Source organism: Protopterus annectens, chromosome 5.part1 (genome assembly GCF_019279795.1).
Source record: "Protopterus annectens isolate FY-2018-M chromosome 5.part1, PAN1.0, whole genome shotgun sequence".
Lineage (NCBI taxonomy): Eukaryota > Metazoa > Chordata > Ceratodontiformes > Protopteridae > Protopterus > Protopterus annectens.
In genome coordinates this window covers 625,527,258-625,551,257 of record NC_056736.1, presented here as the reverse complement: position 1 = coordinate 625,551,257, position 24,000 = coordinate 625,527,258, and the positions used below count along the sequence as shown (strand labels likewise).

At 38.3% G+C, this 24,000-nt stretch overlaps 1 protein-coding gene across 1 annotated transcript in view; it reads left to right on the top strand.

The window, feature by feature from the left end:
• Window positions 1–24,000, top strand: part of LOC122803568 (WD repeat-containing protein 49-like) — a 1,120,011-nt gene that overhangs the window by 926,700 nt on the left and 169,311 nt on the right. The window contains exon 25 of the mRNA XM_044073240.1: window positions 952–1,093. Coding sequence (XP_043929175.1) covers window positions 952–1,093 — 142 coding nt within the window. The remainder of the gene's footprint in view (window positions 1–951; window positions 1,094–24,000) is intronic.

Genomic DNA, 24,000 nt, shown 5'->3' with positions numbered 1-24,000 from the left:
CCCTTAATTATATATAATAACTCCACAGCCGCACAACCTGGAGAAAAGTAAAAACACCATACACAGTGAATCAATGCTTGCACACTCACTTGTTTGTGCAACAATGAGTCACTGTTTATGTTGTTTTTTTTTTTAATTTTCTCAAATGGTTGTGCAGCCATGGAGTTGTTATATATAATGAATGGAGTGTGGGGAGTGCAGGAGGGCTTCCCCCTGCAAAAATACTGGTTTATGTTGCATGTTTGTATGTTGAATATTTTAGTGATTTATGATTTGGTGAAATGGGCTTCAGTTAAGTGGATTTTCAGTCAAATAGGCTTTCAGTCAATTAGTCATCAGTCAAATTCGTTCAAACATTTCATTTTCAAACACTGTTCAATTAAATGATAATAAACCTCATTGCAACATATATCTGTAATCCATGACTACACATCACCAGTGAAAAGCACTGTGTGCATTTCATTCATTAAAAAAATACAAAACTTTTTTTTTAAGTAAATGAATACTGTTCTAGGAATAAATCACAAAACATCAAAATGTTGTATATTATATTATCATGGCTTGCCTGCTTTGCCATAAGGGGTAATATCTGACAATGGTAGGGAACATCATTCTTGTCACTTCAGCAGGATTTATTCCACAAATATAACTCCCTACTTGTTTTGTCCTTATCCACTGCAGAACTACAAGATGTTTCATCATTCCAGTCATGTGGCGTAAACAGCAGAATTGTACTGCATTAATAATATAAGATTTTAGAGACCAGTAAATGGGCATACTGATACTGTCTGCACTCAAAAGTTTTATTTTATTTTATCTTTTTATAGTGATTTGTAAATGTTTTAGACTAACCACGATACTTATTTATTATGTATCAGTGAAAATATACCTCTTAGAACATTTATGTATCACACCTGCTGATAGTGATGGTTTTCTTCTTTGTGTTCCCAGTCTAGAGTGAAGTTTGGGATAAGCACTCTTACTGTAAACAAAGATGACACATCCCTTTATGTAGCAGACCATGCAGGGTTTGTGTATGTTTATAACATAAGCAGTTATTCCCTTCATGGTCCTGAAGTGGAGTCACCAAAAAGTAAGTACACTGCTCAACTTATTTTATTATTTACTTTATTATTAATATTGGGTTAATATTATGCATCACTTGTATTCTCATAGCATAAAATATATGTAGAGTATGGAGTACCATGATTACTGTCACAAATTGCTAAATAATATCCTGGTTAAGTGCTACTACAGAGTGAGACCCTACCTTAAAAATGCTTAGAGGATTGTTAAGCAACATGAGGTGCTGTTAACATTGAGTCAGGTCTAAAAGCATACAGCGCTGACCAGAAAACATCAGTAGCATGACATGAAATGGCTTTGTTTCAGCTCCTGTTTCTGCCTGTTGTTTGCTAAAGTATACCCAGACCTTTGTTTACAGTTTCTTCCTTTGCAGAGGTAATATGTAACACATCAACCACTTCCTCACTTCTTTAACACCATTCAAAGCTGGTACAACACATCACTTTTTTTTCCTAATTTTTCACTAAGTAGTAGTACATAGAGAAAATATATCTCCATTCACTACAAAGAATTATGATCAAATCTCTGATCATAACAAAAAATTATGTGTTCTTGACATGGATGCCAAGATTCATGTCTTGAACAATTTCTTGACTTCCATATCTTGAACTCATAATATGCTTGTTATGATCAGTGACCCAGCCATAATCCTTTGTGTTTGTGTAAGTAGGTTCCCTAGTGTAAAATACAATGGAAATGCATAAATTCACATAAAATAATTCTGGCTGACTGTGATTTAACCAAAATGGTATAAAGAGTCTATCAGTGGAACCAGTAAAAGGTAAGACATTTATTTATTTGTTTGTTAACTGGAGACGTGGACTGATCCAAAAAGGACACATTTTAACCACAGTGCAACAGTCATAATAGAAAGAAAACAATAGAAGAAAAAGTTACAATGTGCATATTGCATGACAAATATAGAGTATATTATTCAATAAGGAAGAGTAAACAACACAGTGGTGAATAAAAATGCAAGCATAGCATATGCATATTTGCAAATTTAGTAATATTTATAGATTCCTTGAACTTCAAGTTGAAAATGAAAGACACAGCAGTTAAGGAATTTGAGGTAGCAAGACAGGGAAAGATGGAGAGATTGAAAGAGAGGATAAGAGAGAGGTGTAGTAGCTGAAACATTAATAATATGTGATGGAGAGCAAACATAATTATGTAGTAAAATAGAATGCAGTGAGAAGGGAACAGAGATAACAGGTGCAGAGGTGGGAGTGACCTTTAATTAATATCTGGTTGTGTGGAAGATGTACAGTTTTCTACAGGTGGCATAGCGCAATTTGTTGTAGATGGGTATGCTGTGATTATCATTTGGAAGGGAATCTTGTAATTTAGGACCAAGTGCAGAAAAACATAGTAAGTAGAGAGTAAAGAGACTGTAGACCTGGATAGCACAGGAGTATTGCTGGTTTCTGAACAAAGTTGCTCTAGGATGCTGTATAAAGCAAGTCTGTGGAAGAAAGAGAAAGTGGTGTTACTATGTAATGTTTTATGGGTAGGCAAAATAAGAGGCGATGATCGCATTCTTTATAGGCAGCTGTTTGGTTTGTTGTAGATGTAGACAGTGATGTGCTCTTTGAGATATGAGGGGATACATCTGCAGATTTTATTGCAAAAGGTTTAGTAGTCTTTAAGGATTTTTTATTTTTTGGAGGAGTAGCTAGTTAAAGGTAGGTCATAGGACAGTTTTACCTATGATAGTTCTGCCATCTTGAATAAGGAAACAGAAGATTTTGTGGGATCCAAACAAGGCTAAGTTAATCTTCACTTTCATATGGGTGACACACAGGGACTTTAAAGGCATTCAGTGTATTGATTACTGTAGACAAGGGCAATGTTAAGTGGGATAGGATTGTTTGACTTTTGGAGAGTTATGAAAAACTTCACTTTGGCCTTGCTAGCATTCACTCTGCGTTTTCTTTAAGTAAACAGAGATGTATGTCATTAAGAATGTCTTTCTTATTATGTGGTAGTGTTTTGTAGTTAGGACCAAACTCAAAGAAGACAATGTAGTCAGCATAGACACTATGAGTGAATAGTTTGACGTCAGTGGACAGAGAAAGAATAATTGCTAGGATCCACCACTGCAGATCTCCTACTACTGTTTTGTGAGATGGTAATAGATGGCATTTTTTATTTTACTGTAAATGTTCTGTTTTTCATGGTAACCAGATAACCATTCCATGGTAGGGAATATGCCAGCAACTTTAGCAGAAGATTATAATTAGCTAAATCAATTTTTTTGATGAAATCAATAAAGAGGGCATCTGTGAGGTGGCCATTGTTAATGTTAGGTTGTGAAAAGCTGTTTTGTTACTTCTGTGTTTCCATGCTAGAAAAAGGACAGAGTATTACACTCATAGTGGTAGCAAATTTTTTATCTGTGTACAGCTCTTTCAAGAAGTTTACAAAATTAAGTAAGAAGGAGATGGGGCAACACTAAGAAGAATCGGATGCTATCTCATATTTGGGTAAGGAAATTACAATTGCCATTTTTTGAGGGAGTTTCAAAATATTTGCTACTAATCTAGTTGGGCTAACCCAATCAACAAAAGACAACTAAAAAAATAAAGTAAATAAAATTTACTATGTGAGGGAAAGGTTATTTAGTTGGCACGTTTGAGGTAAGCATGAGTCTCCGTATTGTTTAAGAACACTAAAGAGACAAGCCATCAGAAGCAGGTGAACCATAATTTGATAATGATTTAATTAAATTTTCTGTGTCTTTTTGAGTCATCCTATTGAGATAGAAGTGGGGAGTGTACATTTCTTGAAGGATGGTTGGTAGGTAAGCTGGCGGGATTTTGGAGAATTATTTTGCAAAATCATCATGATTCATAACTTGGGAGTAGCTGTTGTATTTAGAACCACCTTTTAACTAATTTACTCATTTTCATTATGGTTTGTCAGTTACTGAAGAGGATAGCTTTTGAAATTGAATTGCTTTTTTCAGTCTGATTGCACTGTGCTATGTAATTAACGTGGTTGAGGATAAGATTGGATTTGAATAGAAGACTTCCTGGATGGCTTCAAATTGAGTAACAGCTTAATTCTAGCACTCCCAGTGTGAAAACAGAAACTCAGCACAGAAAACCGGGGAACTCATATTTCTGGGTACATTTCAATAACTAGCTAGTAAGTGCACTGCCTGGATGCCAGGAAAAAAGAAATACAGAGGACCTGAAAGAAAATCAGTTACAAAAGGTGAAGAAAAAATCTTGACTGGGAAAAGTACTGCAGCTGTTCAGCAAAAAAAAAAAAAAACAGTGCAAGCTCCAGATATGACTTCTAGTAACCTAGAGGAAAGTATAAGACAACTGCACACAGGGGGTACTTCCAGGATGGCTTCACATTGAGTAACAGCTTAATTTTATCTCCCTCCCTCAGTGTGAAAACAGAAACTTAGCAGAAAAAGCCAGTGGACCTGGATTTCTGGGTAAATTTCAGTAACTGGCTAGTAAGTGCACTGCCTGGATGCCAGGAAAAAAGAAATACAGAGGACCTGAAGGAAAATCAGTTACAAAAGGCAAAGAAAAAACACTGACAGGGAAGAATACTGCATCTATTCAGCAAAAAGTGGTGTGAGCTCCAGACGTGACTTCCAGTAACCTATAGGAAATATAAGGCAACTGCACATACACCTGACTAAAATAAATGGAATACTGATGGAATATATCAACTCAAACAATAAAAGGCTGGAAAAAATGGAAGAAGCTTTAAACAAATATTCAGATATTCAAATGAGCTGATAAAACTGCAAAACTCAGAGGTTGAAATGGAAAAATGTTGGCTGAATATGAGACTGCACAAGAAGAGATGTTTCAAAAATAATAGAATTAGAGGACAGAGCTTGTAGGGAAAGCTGAGATTTTCTGCTATACCCAAGAAGTTGGAAGGAACAGACTGTATTAATTTTATGAAAGCACAAATAAGCAACTAGACTGGCATTCCACAACAGGTATTGTTAACTGAAAGGGAACATCATGTGTATGCTCCAAACCTGGCTATGAGAAAACAACCTAGACCTTTAATAGTAAAGATGCAATCTTACCAGCAGAAGGAGTTGATTCTGACAAAACTGTGGAAAAAAAGACAACATACCAAAAGTGGGAGGCAGCAGAGAGTTTCTGGAGAATGATTGTACACCAAGCAGAAGAAGAGTAAATGTATTCCATTATTCAGGGAACGTTGAGAAGCAGGTGTGAGAGTCAAACTGCTGTACCTAGCTATCTTCAAAATATTCTTTCTTGGAGGGACAAAATCATTTTTGATGAAGGGTATGCTAAGAAGGAAATAAAAAGTGAGCTATAAAACAAAAGGAGATTTTGCTTCTTGTTCCTGTAGTAATAAAGACCATAGAGATACTGTGCCAGTGAAATATTTCCAGTGTTTCAATGGTAAATGCTTGACAGAAGGAAAAAATCACAAGAGTTAACTAGAAGAACTGAGAGCACATTCAAAATGAAGCAGAGACAAGATTTGGGAGATGGGATAAACAGGAATAAAACCAGTGACTTGGAAATTGACAAATGTAGAATTACAAAGCAATAATTATATTTCTGAAACATGATAAAGCAAGAAAATCTGAAAATATTGGACTTTATAGGGTTTGTTAAACTTGCAGGGGACTGTAAAGCATATCCCTTACTTCATGTCATTAGTGTTTGGAAAAATCCTTAGGAGACAGGAAGAGGAGGGAGAATGTTAACTGTAAATAAAACCAATTGATGTTAAGTTGTCAATCTCGCCTTCATTCTTGCTGGATGGGTTCGAGCGACTTTGCCTAAGCTCGAGCTAATTTTACCAGCTCGAGGCAACCCTATATCCCATGATGCAAGGCGGAGATTACTCAGATCTCGCTTGCGCTCGCTAAATCTAGGTGCCTTCTTTTACCAGCTCTAGGTAAATGAACTTTTCAGAGACTTTTCGTCTACCCCCCTTTTAAATTTATATATATATTGTAATTTGTTAATTATCGACTTACTTTAGCCCTATTCCCATCAGTGTTTCCTTCCCTTTGAGTAAATATTCCCTTGTTCCTAGTTAGGCCTTAGGCCTTCCCCTCCCTAAATTTTTTCCTGTCAGGGATTGTTTGTGTGTGACTGTGTGTTATCCCTGTTTAATTTAATTTAATTTAATTTGTTGGTCTGAGTGTTTTTTGTGTGTGAGTGTTTTGCTGGTGTTTCATCGACACAGTTATGTCGAAGGACACTAAGGTCTCAGGCTTCAAGAAGTGTGACTTGTGCTGTCAGAAGATGTCTCTGACAGATGGTCACACCTTGTGTTTATTGCCTGGGAGGACTCTTGTGCTATCTGTCATGCTTTCAGCCCAAGAGTCCTGCAGGAACGAAAATAAGCTCATATTACCTCCAAACCTGTTAAGCCTTCAGCTCAGGCTTCCAAGCCGTCGGCTTCAGGTTCTTCCTCACCAGAGTCTCAGTATCGGTTCCATCCGGCGCCGATACTGTTAAATCCAGACACTCAGTGTCGGCTCCGGCTGGAGCCGACGTATCTTCGGCTCTGATGGCTTCATTGATCTCAAAAAAGAGATCTCGATCCCCTTCAGTGGAATCTATTCATTCGGCTCTGAGATCACCCTTGCTCTCAGAGCGGAGCATCAGAGCCGATCTTCTCGGTCATCCAGGCTATCTGATCACGACATTGAGAGAGTGGTGAGTAGACTATTAAAGTCTCAGGCACTGGCCCAAATACTCCATAGCCCATCTCAACAGATGGTAGCTATCTCACATCCACCGAACATTCCTCCTTCGACTCTCTTACAGAGCTCGGAGCCAGAGCTCCTCGAACCGTACCATTGTGACTTCGAGCCGATACCACCTTGGGGCTCCGTGGAGTCCTGGCTCGATCCTCCTTAAGACCTTCATTGGAGGGATCCGGACGTCTAGTCTCTCTCGCCGGAGGGGCGATGGCATCGGACCGTTGTCTGACCCCCTCCCTCTTTCCCTCGCGGAGCTTCGGCTCTCTGCCGCTCGAGGAGGGGGCATGGCACATCGGACGTCGTCTGACCCGTCTCCTCTCGAGTCAAGAGGGTGACGTGCCCGACATCTGCCTCCTCGGTGAGGCCTGGGGTTCCTATCTCTTCAGAGCGGGAATTTTCTGGTCTCTCTGACGGAGGAGCCTTCAAGGTGATGAGGAGTGTACTAGCCCCTGGGCTTAGTCAACGGACAGTTCCATCAGCTCCTCCCACTACAGTGCCTGCTGATGTCTCTTCCCACTCTCTTGCTCCCGGACCCAGAGATCCAACGCCTCAGGTTTCCCCATTGGGAATATCCTCCTCTTCCGAGGCTTCTCCTGATCTGTCAGGGGAACCCCCGCGTAAGAGGACATGTATGAGGAAACATTTAGACTCCCCTGAGTCTACTACATCAGATACTGACTTGGATGAGTCGGAGGGATCCCCAAGGTCCTCCTCTGAGGATGTCTCATTTTCAGACATCCTTGAAATCCTTAAGCAGAGGGGGAACTGGCCCACCCTTAATCCCTCCGAGGACGAGTCAGTATACCTCCCCACCTCCTGGGTGTCTCCCTCTCATGGAGGTAGTGGCTCGGAAGGCGGATGGCTCCAGATTCGTGGAACCTATCCCTAGGAGACCTTCAAAATTTATTACTGCCCCACAAGATAGACAATATTTAACAAAGGGTGTCCCAGTTGATGCCATGGTGGCTGCTGCCACCAAGAAGGAATTAGCTGATCCTTCAGTACCTGTCCATCCTCCTAATAAGGCTTCTAGGACTATGGACAGGTATGGTAAGCGGATTTTTTCTTCAGCGACTTTTGACATGAGATCGCTGAACTACTTATGCCACTTCACCCGCCTTCAAAGAGATGTTCTTAAAGAGTTGGGAGAAGTTTTACAGGATCCGTCAGCTGCTGGGTCTCAGGATAAGATTAGCTCACAGCTAGGAATCCTTAACTCCATTGTTAACTCCTCCATGCTCATTTCTTATGCAGCCGATGGACACAGGAGTGGCTTTCAGTCCTGGATGCGGCTTTGTAATTTTGCAGACCCTTCAAGGCTTTCACAAACTCCCCTTTGATGGCTCGACCTTGTTGTGCTCAAGTGAAAGACACTTTGACTAGATGCGAACAAGATGGCAAGACTCTTTCTGCGAGTCCGTTTCTCCACCCTTCTAGACCTTACCCCAAAGGACAGAAGGGAGGGAAAATGTGGTTCCAAATCTCAAGGAGTCATGCCTGATGCAGTCAGTTTACCCCAGAGGCAGAGGGGTAATAATAATAGATGGGGCAGAGGTGGTCCGCAGAATCAGGGTAGCAGAGAGCCTCTTTCTGACAAACCTTTCCAGCATCCCTGAGATGTTGCCCAATTGTCCGGAGGCAGTCGGGGAAAATTATCGCTGTACCCAATAGCCTGGCTTTCCCTTTCTCAAGACAAATGGGTACAGTCAATTATATCCGAGGGTTACAAAATTCCCTTTATTCAAACCCCAATTCAACAAAAGGGAACCCTTCCAGACGTTCCAGGAACTAGCAGTACTAGAAATATCAAAACTGCTAGTAAAAAGAGCCATCCAGCCAGTCCCAGTGGACCAAATAGGATCCGGAATCTACTCAAGGTTCTTTTTAGTTCCAAAAAAGACAGGGGACTGGAGACCAATATTAGATCTGAGCAAACTCAACAAGTTTGTAAAGAAATCAAGATTCCGGATGGTCACGCTTCAGTCCATTCTGCCCTTTCTGGGCAAGGACGATTGAATGTGCTCAATAGATCTTCAGGATGCGTACTATCACATAAAAATTCACAGACGCTCCAGAAGATTTCGGCTGGGGACCAGTCACTTCCAATTCAGAGCCCTGCCCTTTGGACTCACTACAGCCCCCAGAGTGTTCACCAAATGCATGGCAGTGGTTACGGCTCACCTTTCCAGGTGTTTCCATATCTAGATGACTGGCTCCTCACTGCCACCACCAGGCATCAGCTTCTCCAAGCCTGAAATTACACCATTCACACTTGCAGAGGGCTAGGAATTTCTATAAATTTCGAAAAATCTGCCTTGTCGCCTTGTCAATATATTACTTTTATAGGCGCAAGATTGGACACCGTACAACTTTCAGCAAGGTTGACAGACCAAAGGATCTTGGACATTCAAAGACACGTCCAAGTGATTCTATTCAGCAACAAAATTCAGGCCAGATTTGCTCTGAAAGTACTGGGTCTTATGGTGGCCGCCATAACACTTCTTCCCCTCGCCTGCTTTTACATGCAGCTTCTACAATGGATGCTATTCACCCAATGGTCTTTTCAACAACTTCCCATACATCACGAGATCATAGTAACTCCAACTTGCAAAAGATATCTGACTTGGTGGATATCGTCACCTCAAATCCATCAAGGTAGACCATTTGTTCCTCTTGCGGTTACATCGGATGCCTCCCTGATCGGGTGGGGGGGGGCATTATCAGGGCAGAATGGTCCATGGCACTTGGCAATCTTTCGAGTACCATCTGCACATAAATGTTCTGGAGATGAGAGCAGTGCTTTTAACGTTGCAAGCCCTCAACGACTCTCTTCCCCTGGGAACTATTGCAGTCCAAACGGACATTATGTCCGTAGTGTGGTATATAAACAAACAGGGCGGAACCAAGTCCTATCCACTGTGTCGAGAGGCTCTCAGACTTTGGCAATGGGCAATCTCCTCTCACCGGTTTCTGATAGCAACACACATTCCCGGGAAATCCAACATCATAGGGGACAGATTGAGCAGAGCTATTCTCATGCCTCACGAGTGGTCTCTCAAACAGTCAGTAACGGAAGAGATTTTTCAGAAGTGGGGCCTTCCTTGCTGTGACCTTTTCACTGCACCTCAAAACAGCAAATGCCCAGACTTCTTCTCTCTCTTCCCCCTTCCAGGCCATCCCCCCCAGAGACGCTCTAACCCAAGATTGGCCCCGGGGACTTCTTTATGCTTTTCCTCCTTTTCCGCTGATACCTCAGCTAATTCAGAAAGCAAGAGCCAAGTTGATTCTCATTGCCCCTTATTGGCCTCGACAGATATGGTTTCCGTTCCTACATCATTACCTCTTGGTATAGTCATGGCATCTAGACCCGGTTCCAGATCTTCTGACCCACCAGTCGGGTCAACTGCACCAATCCATACCTTCTCTCAACCTCACTGCTTGGTTGCTCCACTTCCATCCTTAGCCAGGCTTCCTATGATTTCTAATCCTGTATGGGATATAGTAGCTTCCCTAAAATTTTCTACCAGAAAGATCTACACTAGTAAATGGCGATGTTTCTCTTTCTGGGCAAAAGCTAGGAACATAGACCCCTATACTGCTCCAATTTATTCGGTATTGGACTTCCTAGCTGACATTTTTAATTCAGGATCCTCTTCTTCCACTGTGAAAGTTCAACTGGCAGCCATTTCAAATTTTCATATAGGCTTTTTGGACCACAACATTATGTCACATAAACTTTGCAAGGCATTCCTTCGAGGTATCTTTTTATTGAAACCTCCTAGAGACCCCCCACCACAGTGGGATCTAAATTTAATTTTAACATCCTTGATTCTTCCCCCGTTTGAACCTGCAGCTGCCTGTTCTTTGAAATTGCTTTCTTGGAAGACACTTTTTCTAGTTGCCATTACATCTGCCAGGAGAGTATCTGAGCTTCATGCTCTCTGTGTTCCTATCTAATATTCCACAAAGACAGGGTATCCCTAAGAACTAATCCATCTTTCTTACCAAAGGTGACATCACAGACTAACCTAAATCAGTCCATTGATCTTCCAGTATTCTTCCCGAATTATTCTGATAGAGCTGAACAAAAGTTACGTTATCTCGATGTTCACCGCCAGCTCAGATATTATCTGGATAAGACAAAAATTTTTAGAAAATCTGCTCAACTATTTCTATCCTATGCAGAGAACAGGAAAGGCCTTCCAGTTTCTAAGGTAACTTTATCTAGGTGGCTGTCTTCTGTGATCACTTACATTTATCAGCTCAGAGGCAAAGAGTTGGTTTCTAACCCAAAAGCCCATTCTACCAGAGCTCTAGCTACATCTACAGCCTTTCAAGCTAGACTTCCAATAGACACTATTTGTGCAGCAGCCACATGGCCCTCTCCTCATACCTTTGTTTCACATTACAAATTAGATTTGGTCTCCAGAGACAGAGCAAATTTTGGTTCCACCGTTCTCAGGAGTCTGTTCCATTGAGCCACCCAGGATAGAGGTGCTAGTCCCATCCAGCAAGAATGGGAATGAGGTAGATTGACAACTTAACATTTAGAAGTTATGTACCTACCATAACATTCCATGTTAGTTGTCTTCTCGCTCCATCCCCTAGCCTGGTCAGACCGAAGATTATACATCTTCTATTAAGAGGTTATTACCTTTTTCTAGCTGTTCAACTCCTAGTGTCACTAGATTATGTTGATCCTTTCTAAAGGGTTATGATGTTATTTAGTATCCTTATTTTCTTCCTCCTCTTAAGGTGGAAGAAAATACTGCTATTTCTTTAGCTACCAAACGAGATCTGAGTAATCTCCACCTTGCATCATGGGATATAGGGTTGCCTCGAGCTGGTAAAATTAGGGATCGGCTCTGAACCCATCCAGCAAGAAAGAAGGCGAGAGAAGACAACTAACATGGAACGTTATGGCAGGTACATAACTTCTAATTTCTTAACAGTAATATTTTTATAGTGCATGATTTTCTTTGCATGCTATAAAGTAAAGTTTTTTTCAATTAAGTATAAGAAAAACTGATGTACTTTTTCCATTTCATGCAAAGCGGAATGACTGGGTTAAAGCCCTTAGCTTGATCTAGTAACAAGATTTAAGAGAAAGCAAGTAAATGAAAAAGAACATTGAATATTATAAAGCTTTTTTCTAGCAAATAAATGTATGCTTAATATCGAGACAATCTAATAAAGAGAAATAGTTTGGAGATAATGTTTTCTGAAAGCATTCATGTGTTTTTCCAGCTGGGACACTATAAATAAAACCAGATAGCACATAGTAGAAGTGCAGGCTGTACCATGCATCTTGGTCTGGATAACCTTTCTTTTAGGTTAACTCAAGTATAAGAGTGCGGCTGTCAGTTTGGGACATTTGTTCCTATTAGGAGGGTAAAACTTAAATATTTGAAGCTGTACAGGGTTTATGTGTTTGTATTAAGTTAATACATTTTAGAAGGGTATTGGGGGGTGTTTTTGAGGGCTTTTAATAAAACAAAATATTTTGTAAGATGTGACATAGGCTGAAATGGATATGAGAAGAAACAAATGTAGAAAAAATCAACCTGCCAAACAGTGTATGCATGTAACACAAAACCTGGTGACCCCAAGCAATTTGGTATAGATAATTACTTCAATTGCTGGATTTTTTAAAGACATAATTTGAAATTTACATTTAGCATTGGCATGGGACTTTGGAAAAAAATAATAGTAGTTTAGTCTTTTGGTATTAAATTAAAGCTGGTTTTGATGTAGCCATAATTTGACTGAGTTGAAGGCATTTTGTACATGGATTGTAGTTGTGGTGGGCTTTCAGATGAACAAATGAGAGTTGAGTCATCTGCATAAGGAATAAGGCAAGTTTGCTGAGAGGAGATATATAGATTATTGAAGGAAAATTTTAAAGAGCAAGAACAGAGCTTTGAGGAACACCCATTTTAACTAGGAGAAATGGAGACAAAGAAGACAGCCATTTGATAGACTGATATCTTTCAGATAGGCAGTTACAGAACCATAGAAGAGTTCAGTTGGAAAGGCCCAGAAAAGACATTTGAGTCAGAAGTTTCTCATGTGCCACTGTGTGAAGGACTTTTGAGAGATCTAGAAAAACAGAAGAGATAAACTTTCCTTAGTCTTTAGCCTTATTAATGGTATCAGAAAAGTTGAGGAGAGCTGTAGTGGTGCTATGGCCTAGTTGGAAACTATGTTGTGTTGGAGTTAGATGATTTTGCAAGAGGCACTAAAGGAGTTGCTTATGGATACACTTCTCCAGGATCTTAGAAAAAGGGACAAAATCCATCTGTGTGGAGTCCGCATGTCATCCCTGTCTCTGTGTGGCTTTTATTCAGGTGATCTTATTTCCCCCAACACCCAAAATGCATGCTGCAGGTGAATTAATGTTCTTCCAGTTTGCCAGTAGAAAGCATGGTGTGTGTGTGTGTGTGTGTGTGTGTGTGTGTGTGTGTGTGTGTGTGTGTGTGTGTGTGTGTGTGTGTGTGTAAAAGTAATATTGACAAGTGTATAAGTAAATCTCCTGGGTAGCAAAAAAAAAAAAAAAAAAGCATAAAATGCATCACAGAACATCTAATCCCACAAGAGCTTCTGGGGGTTGTCATTGCTCGCTGTATAAGTGCCTTATTAAGGTCTTCTGCATGTGGCCCCGTTTAGTCTAGTACTAACCCTGGTCAGGGGTGGGCACAGATTGCTATAGTTAGTGTGGCAGCTGAGGAATACTGTGGTCATTATTTCTTTAATTATTCACATAGTAAAGCTTCAGAGGTGTGACCAGAAGGTCATTCTAGCTTGTGTGTTGACTGAGGCAGTATGGCAGTTATTTAACTTTCCTCAAAATCACACATCAGAGATATGCAAAGAAGGTCACTATAACTTGTCTAGTGCCAGTCTACTGTGTAAGAGCACCAAGTTGGAATGAATTAATGTGAGTTTTTTTTTCACTTTCTTTACAATTGAAATCCATTTGTTGCATATGAACAGCTAACAGCAATAAGTTGAAATATGTTGTTCTGTATTTTTTAAGCTTTCTTTATAGTTTGACTTCAAAAGGGTATACAGAAGGTGTTTGGCTTTTGGGGATAGAGCTGAGAAGGCATCCTATAACAATGGTAACTTGAAATATAGGACTGTGCACACTTGCCTTTTCATTTTCATCCCATTGTTTTGGGATAGGGAAGAAGGCAGTCATCCCAGATATTATTTACTTGTCCTTGCAAGCATTTTCTTATTAGTTTATGGGTAAATACTGCTCAGCACATTGGTAACTACTATATCATAGGCCTTGAACATTAAGCCGTGGACATAATGTTATTCTTCCTTGAAAGAAAAAATTAGTCAGTTTCTTTCCTTAGTCATGATTTTTTATTCAGGCCATTGTTGGTCCAAAGCTTGGGAAAAAAACTCTACAGTACTCCTCAGAGAATGTAAAACCCCATTGCTTCTGGAGGTCTAGGGGATCCCAGACCAGCAGGTTAATAGAATTCTTTGTTATAGAGTTCTTACTGCACATTCTTGGCATGTTAATGTGTGTTGATAGCATTTACCAAAAAGCTAACAAGACAAAATGTTAGAGAGCAAAATTAGTCTAGATAGTATGAGAAGGTAACAATGAAAGGAAAACAGGGGAGCACTGGCATGTGTGCCAGTGTGACAGTAGACAGCATGATAGGGAGTACCATGGAACACTTTGCTTTGTCAGGAAATGGAAGGCTGATAAACTGGCCACCCTAAGTGGGGGTGGATGGGAATTGAGAGTAGGGTAGAGGAGCAGAATGAGCCCAAGTGGAGTGAGATTGAAGGGAGCTGAATGCACCGGGCTAAAACATTTGCCATGAGAAAACAATCTGCAAGATACTGATTCTGTAGTCCTTATCATCACCTGTACTTGTATAATCTTGTTGAAATTAATTAAATTTGTGTATGAAGTTTTGCTAAGTAGGCTGTACAGTGATTTACATATAAGAGATGTAATCAATATAGGCAAGCACACAGCCACATTTGCTGTATGCAATTTCAGTATGAACATTAGAGACTAAAAACTACTCAAATAAAAGATTATACCTGACATTGAGACAACAGAATAAAGAGGATTTAAGTACTTGCTAGCGTAGTATTGGGCTTATACTAAACCAAATGACATTATGATGTCCTGCTAGTGTAATGGTTTCTATCAGTTAAATCTGTCTGGGATGATTTTAGTACTTGTTTAGTTGTAAGTTTAAATTATTAGAACTAAATCTATTCTATTGACTATGTCCCAACAATGTGTACATACCAGTTAGAGAGCACAGAAGTGACAGATGTGGTGCAATTGCAAATTTATTTCAGTGAATGAATGAACAGCCGCTATTAATCCATGATTATTTAAAGAGAAACATGCATAGATAGCAGACTGTAGTGCCTTGTCTATCCTTGAGTGAAGAAGCCCTGTAGTCCTGAAGTTTCAACATCCTGGTTGTTTTTGTAGGGTACAAGGCATTCATGTTTGGAAGAACAGGAGAATGGTCAGACAGGACTGTTAGTATTACATCTTTAGCAGACTGTACTGCCTTGTCTCTCTGTACACAAAGATGTGCATATACATATATGCACACATACATACATTTTGTTTTCCTTTCTTGCTCCCAAATAATAGGGCCTACACTGGAGTGGATTTGTATTTATCTGATGCCATGTACCAAGGAGCCCTTGATGAGAATGAAATTAAATTTCCGAGTGTGTTTCACCCTATTACACCAGTTATCTTTGGGATCCCTAAAGTCCACAAAGATGTTAACAACGCACCATTTAGACCTATAATGGCAGCAAAGGGTTCCAAGACAGAACCCCTAGCAGCATTTGTTGATGTGGGATCCCAATGTGTAGTTAATGAGGTTGAGCATATACTAAGAGATTTGTGGCATTGCATGGAGCATCTGAAACAGATAGACAATTCAAGTCAATATTCCTTTCTTACCACTGATGTGGTAAATTTATTTACAGTTATCCCTCATGATGAAGGTTTGATTTATTTTAGAGAATCTTTGCTTAAGAGTGATAAGATAGACAAAACAAAAATAAATGTATTTGTAGAACTTATGGAAATGGTTCTCAGGAACAATAACCTAAGTTTTGAGAGTGAACTATTTCATCAGATTGCTGGTGTAGCTATGGGCGCTAAATGTGCACCTGTTTATGCAAATCTAGTTTTGCTACACTGGGAAAGAACATTTATCTTTCCTTCTGAATTTTTGGATACAATCTTGTTATATAACCAATTCCTTGATGATATTCTAATTCTATGAAAAGGAAATGAACAAGATGCAAACATTTTTGTAGAGTACTTGAATAGTACCACTACCTTTCTTGAATTTACACATATTTGGCACCTGTTGGAAATTGACTTTCTTGACATCCATTTGAGGAAAACTGATATAGGTTTACAGAGTAATATTCATAGGAAAAAAAACTCATTCAAATTCTTTGTTACATTTCAATAGTTGCCACCCATATCACCATAGAAAAAGCATTATTAAAGGGCAGATGGTGAGGCTGTCGAGGCTTGTCAGTGACAATGAAACATTTTTTAAAGAAATGTATTCCCTTGTAGGGATGTTCTTGGAGAGAGGTTACCCCTTAAAACTCCTACTGAGTATGAGATGTGAGGTTGTGGAAAAAAGACCTACGTCTTTTTCTCCCATATTGACATCAGGTACCAACACAGTGTGTGCAGGTCAGAAAGAAAATTCTGATGTATTTGTTTTGAAATACAACTTTTTGAGTTCATCACTAATTGAAGTGATTAACAGAACATGGCAGGTATGTTTTGATGACCATATTAAAGAAAGATTGGGGTTTCAACCTAAGGTTGTATTCAGTAGGGGGAGAAATATCAAAAATATATTAGAAGGAAATAACCTTAGATGGCACAATTCATTAATGTTCAAGTGTGGGGCATGTAGATATTGCCGTTATATTAACGACGGGCTCTATGTGGCAATACATGGATATGATTATGCCCTTTCATGCCCAGGTAGATGTAGCTGCAATACTACAATGCTGGTATATGTGGCAACATGTGTCAGCTGTCATGCTTTCAACATGGGCAAAACAATTTGTAGGCTTAAAGACAGAATTGGGAAACACTTGAGACCTATCAAAACAAAAGATGCACATAATGCATTGTTTGGTCATAGCACTGTTTGTTATAATTTTAAGAAATGTATCTTCTTTGTCATAGATCGAGTTGTACCATGTGACTGGGGAGGAGATGACAAACATATGGTTGAAAACAAAGAATTTAGGTGGCAACTTAAGCTTAATGCCATGCATCCACCAGGATTAAATGAGGGCATTTCATTTATTTCTGTTTTGAAACAGAGATCCAATGTTATTTAGGGGTTTGTACATGTCTTTCAATATTTAATGGGGCTTGCTCATTTGTTCTATATATTAGTTGCTTCATGATGATTTTTTGTTGTTAATATTTAGCTATATATATGCACAACACATCTTGGTGAAAATTGTTTTTAACACAAGTGATTTTATTATTTTTTATCTCATTTTATTTGTGAGATAAAGGAGATTGAAATTTGTGTTTTTATGATTGGCTAATACCTTGATTGATGTAGCCATATAAATGTCTGTATTTGTGTTATCCAATGACTCTGATGAAGCCAAATAATTGGTGAAAGCGCTCAGTCAGTGGATTATTGTGTGGTGAATAAAGTTGGAGTGGGTATGGCCGTTTGATGGGATTGTTTGTTTTTGCTCCCATGTTTCTTTAACATATGGACACCTACCCCATTTATTTTTCTTGTGCTAGACAGTTTCAGTTTATATTTCAAATTATTTCTGAATAAGGCTGTCAGGTTTGAAACATCAGTTCAATTTTTTAAGCACATGAGTATATCTTAGGCATTTATTTTATGTATGTGGACAAGCTCACTGGACAAAAATATCCCTTGTCAGGAGTGCCCAGGAGCACTGTCTGGTTAAATGACTTATTTGGGGTTGTGCAGTTTACAAGTGAAACTAGGGCACTTAAATTCAAGACAATAAGCTAAAACTCATTAACCACACATTGCCTTAACCATGTAATCTAAACTGCCAGATATATATGCATTGTTCACAGTGAAGAAATATAACATCAGTTTAAATAACTATGTAACTGATTTAAGTGTTAACGAATCAGTAATGAAGAGGTTAGGATCATGTGAATCCATAATTAAAAGTGAGGTTGTTCTGAACAAAATAGTAAGAACTAAAAGCTGATGTAAGTTCACAACTAGGTGGAACAAACTTCAACTGCATAAGAAAATCTAGAGCAGTATAGTGTCACAGTACTGGAGGCAGCTTTCTTATATCCATAGGGGGCTAGGGTTCAATCATCACATACAGTTATTGCCCTCCCTATGCCTATGTCTTTCCTACTTCTGTACTGGCTTTCCCAAGTTCTCTTCTACTTCCAATAACATGTTGGCTGAAGTGCCCTTATAAAATGCATTTGTCTTTGCCCTTGTAGATGGGATCATTGCTGAAAAGGATCCCAAAAAGAACATCTCACTTAAGTGGTTAACAAATAAATTAAATTAGTTTATGTATGCCCTCTCACCAGTTTTGTCCTCTAAGGAGACATCTGCATGGAAAGGACAGATAAATCCTAACACTGTCTCAACTGACTGGGAAATATTTAGTGAAATGGGCACTGAAGGGGCCAGCTGGGGAAGGAAGATGAGAGTGAGTGAGTGCCAATGCTAACACAGTCATCCTATGGAAGGGGAGGTGGTCCAGTCCATTGTTATGGTGGCACTCACCTGAGAAGGAATGCCATAAAATACAGCATATGAGCCTGGAACATGTGCTTGGCTAAGCCAAGCAACATGCTCTTACAAAGTAGCCATTACTACACATGTATGGAAAAAAAATAATCAATCTGTGGAAGACATATCAGGCCCTAGCTTCACTGGGTGGGCATTTCAACAATCAGGTGGTTAGTGCTCGGATTATAGCAAAAAGCAAAAAAAAAAAAAATATATATATATATATATATATATATATATATATATATATATGTATATATCCTGATGGTTGCCTAAAGAATGCATGTAAGGCAGTAAACAATCACACATCCTGCACTGCTCTATGTACAAGCACACAGTTCAAGTCCAAAGCAAAAACCAGCGCAGGAGCTAGAAAATAATATTAAACATGTCAGCCCATTACAAAATAAACTAATTTTCCATTTACAAATATTTCATTAGTGCAATTATTTTTACATATGTTGAAGTGTGTTTACTGAAGGGCACAATCACCTATTTATGCAACCCATCATTTCCAGGTGGAAGTAACAAAAACTAAAAAAGCAATTATTGTTTGCAATTATAAATAATGTCATTTAATAATAATAATAATAATAATAGCAGTCATATTCAACAAAAATTCACATACCCTATTGTATGCAGTCATGCTATTCAACAGCAAGTTGCATACCCCATCATGTGGCTGTGCTGCTCAGACAAAAATATGTAACTAATACCTACAGTATTACTAGCTGAAAGTGGGCACATTTTCTTATAAAACAACATCTTGTGGACAAGAAGAAAATTACAAGAAAATCAAATCTACATAAATCTATACAAAATAGCAAATAATCCCATACTAATATGAATCATTTAACTGGTCGAAACAAAGCCCCTGTCAGGAGAATCAATTTCCTTTCCTTTCCTTATAATCCAAATCTAGATTCCTTTTTAAACTTCTTTGAAATCCATAGCCTTATCTATGCCATAAAATACAAATCTCGCCTTGGATTGTAATGTGGTATGTTGATACGAGGCATCACAAGTTCTCTTGCACCTGATGTTGCTCGTTATGTTTAGAAATGCATTGTTCACAGGTTCATAGACAATACTAGGCTAACTGCCCTGAAGGGATATTTTAAGCCTAACCAATAACCTGAGGTTAGAATCAAATCCTCTGTTTTGTGTCTATGAGGTGAATACTTAACTATTATGCCAAACAAGTCCTTATTACGAAAAAAACAATGTAGACCACCACTGTTCAACGATGAATACTGATTTAATAAAATAATAAAATAATAAAACACATACAGGCAATGTTAAACACAGATAAGCACTTTCGGGCTCTGCCCTTCTTCAGATAAAAAAGAACAATTATGACCACATTTAAATATCTAAATTAAAACCAGTTTGTGGGTCATGTAAAGCATGCCACTACATTAACAAAGAGACTGTTTTTAGACATCCGACAACAGGAAAATTATTTTATTTTAAAGCAAGAGCCAATTGTAGGACTGAGAACATAGTTTACCTAGCAGAGTGTCAACAATGCACAGCGTTTTACGTGGGAAAAACAAATAATATGTTTAAGGTTAGGATTTTGCAACATCTTTCATGCATACGAAACAAGAATATGCACAATGCAGTTTATAAACATATTGAGTTAAACAATGACCATCAGTTTAAATTTAGAGCAATCAGTAATGTCTTTCCCAGTATAAGAAGGAGTAACCTAGCTGATGCTACTGAAAGAGAAGTAAGGTGGATAATTGAGCTATTAGCTCATAGGACACCAGGGCTAAATGATTATGTTCCCATGAAACCCGCCCTCAGGGAAAGGAGGGTGCAATATAAATTTTGATTGGTTAAACTGGTTTTAATTTAGATATTTAAATGTGGTCATAATTGTTCTTTTTTATCTGAAGAAGGGCAGAGCCTGAAAGTGCTTATCTGTGTTTAACATTGCCTGTATGTGTTTTATTATTTTATTATTTTATTAAATCAGTATTCATCGTTGAACAGTGGTGGTCTACATTGGTTTTTTCATAATAAGGACTTTTTTGTACTTTGTGGACCTTTAGTTGGTTACCCCATTTGGTTTTCTTTGCTATTATGCCAAACAAGATGCTTTATCACAAGAAAAAAACTGAACAAATAAACAGCTCCAAATGAACAATCCTCTCACTAGTGCAATTAAAAATTTGTAATATCTCACAGCATTTAGACATATTGGCAATAGTTAAACTCGCTGATTACAATTTCGACATGGCCTGCTACTGCTGTGATTATTACTCAGTAAGGAGTATGCATAATTAATGCATTCCTTCAAATTGTGATGTCAGTTCAATTAGATGCAAATATTGTGAGAAAGTCCATCCTGGAATCACTCATTTACTAGTAGTGGTTAGCGGTATGCAACAGTATCTGACAATCATGTCTACAGATTTAAAGACAGTGGGTATGATAAAACTAATATGACGGAAGTATGGGGTTTGGTGAAGGGAATTCCCAGGTCCCACTTGTTACAATATAATTAGTCAATTTGGACTATATGAGTGATTCTAACATTTGTTTTGCCATAAAGTTTGCATCAAATGGATTTAAAATTCGACAAAGTACCATCAAGTATTGACGAATGCAATTTGAAAATTGATTGTTTGGCTTTGTACTGCTAGATAAGTGCCAGTTTAGTTATTAAAGTAGACTAAATGTATTCATCAGTATCATTACATGCACCTCAACATCTTAAATATCAACCAACCTTCTAAAATGACCTCCATAGTAGGCAATTTACCTAACACAAGTGACTATCCAACAGTCAAAATATAGCTAATGCTATTAACAATAATAACAGTGCATTCCTTTATTAAATCATAAATACCAATGATGCCACATTTTTCCTAACTGCCAATTTATTAGTATTCAAGCCAATCTTTTTTTTTAAACAAGGAACATCTTTATTAAATTATCACTTATGACATACACAATCATACATTTATTTAAATGAAAACAAACCATATTGACATAATCTTAACTGCAAGCATTGTACATCACAGACCATACTGACATCATTTTAGTTGCAAACATTATACATCACTTATAATCTATCCAATATTTGTCAGTCAGATATTACATAGCTCATTCAAATCCTGCCTTCTTTTAAACCTTATCCCTCCCCTGTATGCATTGTTTCTACAATTCTCATATTCCCTATGTAATTTGCTCTTACCCTTTTCTGAAGATCCCAGTTCCATTTGTTTTATCTGTATTACTATATTCACTACTTCTAGTACAGTTGGTTTACACTTTGATTTCCATCTTCTATAAATTGCTTTTTTGGCTGCCACCATAATTAGACTCAGCAAGGTCTTAACTATGTCTAGGCAATTCTGATTCTGTGTCATAACACAGAAAAATAATTTCCCTAGATACACCAATTTGCTCACCCAGTATCTCTGATAGAACAGTCTGTAGGGAATCATTAACGTCTGACAGCTTATTACACTCCCAGAAAATATGTTCCCAATTGCCTCTTTCTTCCCCATCACACCTCTAACATTTGCTATTAACCTGAGGAAAAATTCTCTGGAGTCTACCTGGAGTATAAAAATACCTATGTAAACATTTCCAAGCAAAATCCTAAATATTCTAGATTTTGTTTCATATTTCGGAGTCATACATATATCCCCCCATTCTTTCTTTGAGAATTGCTTATTCAGACTGCCTTCCCAATCCTTTCTGACCTCTTCTGGTTGATTCTTACAGTGATTATGAAACATTTATATGCTCTACTAGTTATTCCTTTTTTAACATCAGCTTCTGTTCTAGATTCTACTAAAAGCTCTACCAGTGCTTGTCTTTTGTTTAGGACACCCTATTTCTTTCTCTTTGCTTATACTCAGATATCAATCCTTGATAGGGAAGGCAATCTCTAACCTGCAGTCCAAATAAATTCTTGGCATCTTCCCATTCTATTACCCTTCCCTCTCTAATTATTTGCTCCCAATACCTTGGTTCCTTGCCAATTTTCTCCAATAAATTCCAGCCCCCTCTTACCTAATGTATGTATCCCTAATTGCAGTCATCCCTATCAGCAGAATCTCCTTTCTTCATTCCCGTGTTGGCTTAGTTCTTTGAATTTTCTGCTACTTTATGAATAAAATATTCTGTATGACTACTGTTATTCGACTGAAAGGTCTGCATCCTAAATCCCAGTCTCTCCTCGTTTCTTGAGCCGCCCCCCTGTTTCTTCATCATCCCTTTCTATTTTGAATTATCGGTTTCTGCTTGTGCTATGTATAGCAGCCATAACCGTGTGGCTCTGAAATAACCCTTCAAATTGGGTAATCCAATCTGCCTTGTTCTATTGGAAGAATCAGCTTATCCCACTTGAGTCTTGCTGTCTTCCCGTCCAAGAAAAAATCCTTCAGCTCTTTATTAATTGCTATCCACAACTTCTCCTTTGGTTGATAAAAATATGCCTGACCTATGTATAAGACTAAAGGGACTAAAAACATTCTAAATGCTTGTAACTTACTGCCCATATCCAAATAACACAGCTTCCAATGTCTCAGTTTTTGTATTATCTTTTTAGTCTCTTCACACATATTCTTAGCTGCCACACCAGGAATCATTTGTAATCCATACTCTTAAGTATTTCATTTTATCATGTCCCCATAAATTTGGAAATTGCTTAACCAGGTCTTGTGTGGATAAATAATTTACCATGGTTGCCTTTGTTTAACTTCATTAATTTTGTATTCGGAAAAGATCTGAAACTGTTTCAAAATGTTATGCAACCCTGAAATGTCCTTTTTTTATCAGGTATAAAATAATATCATCTGCACCTACAATCAGCTTTTCTTGTCTACCATATCAATTATATCCTTGAATTTCTCAGTCCCTTATTTTCTTTGCCAATGGTTCTAAATACAATGCAAATAACAAAGGGGAGAGAGGAGATCCCTGCCTGGTTCCTCTGTTAAAACAGCAATTATGAGAGAGGAACCTACCCACTTTAATTTTCGCCTCTGATCCCACATATAGTCTTCTAATCAACCTTATAATTTTATCAGGGAATGCAAATGCTTCCGTTGCCCTGCTCATAAAGTTCCAGCTTACTCTGTCAAATACATTCTGTGCATCAAGACCACCAACAACATTGGTATTTTCTTACATTCTGCTTCCACCGGGTCATCAGTGTTCTGTTAATGTTGTCAAATGTTTACCACCCCCTCCACAAAACCACATTGATCCATGTCTATCAATTTTGGCATCACTTTTGCCATTCTTTTAGCCATTATAAACATAATCTTTTTTATAATCATGGTCTAGTATTTAAATGGGCCTATACAAAGCTGGATCTGATGGATCTTTACCCTCTTTGGG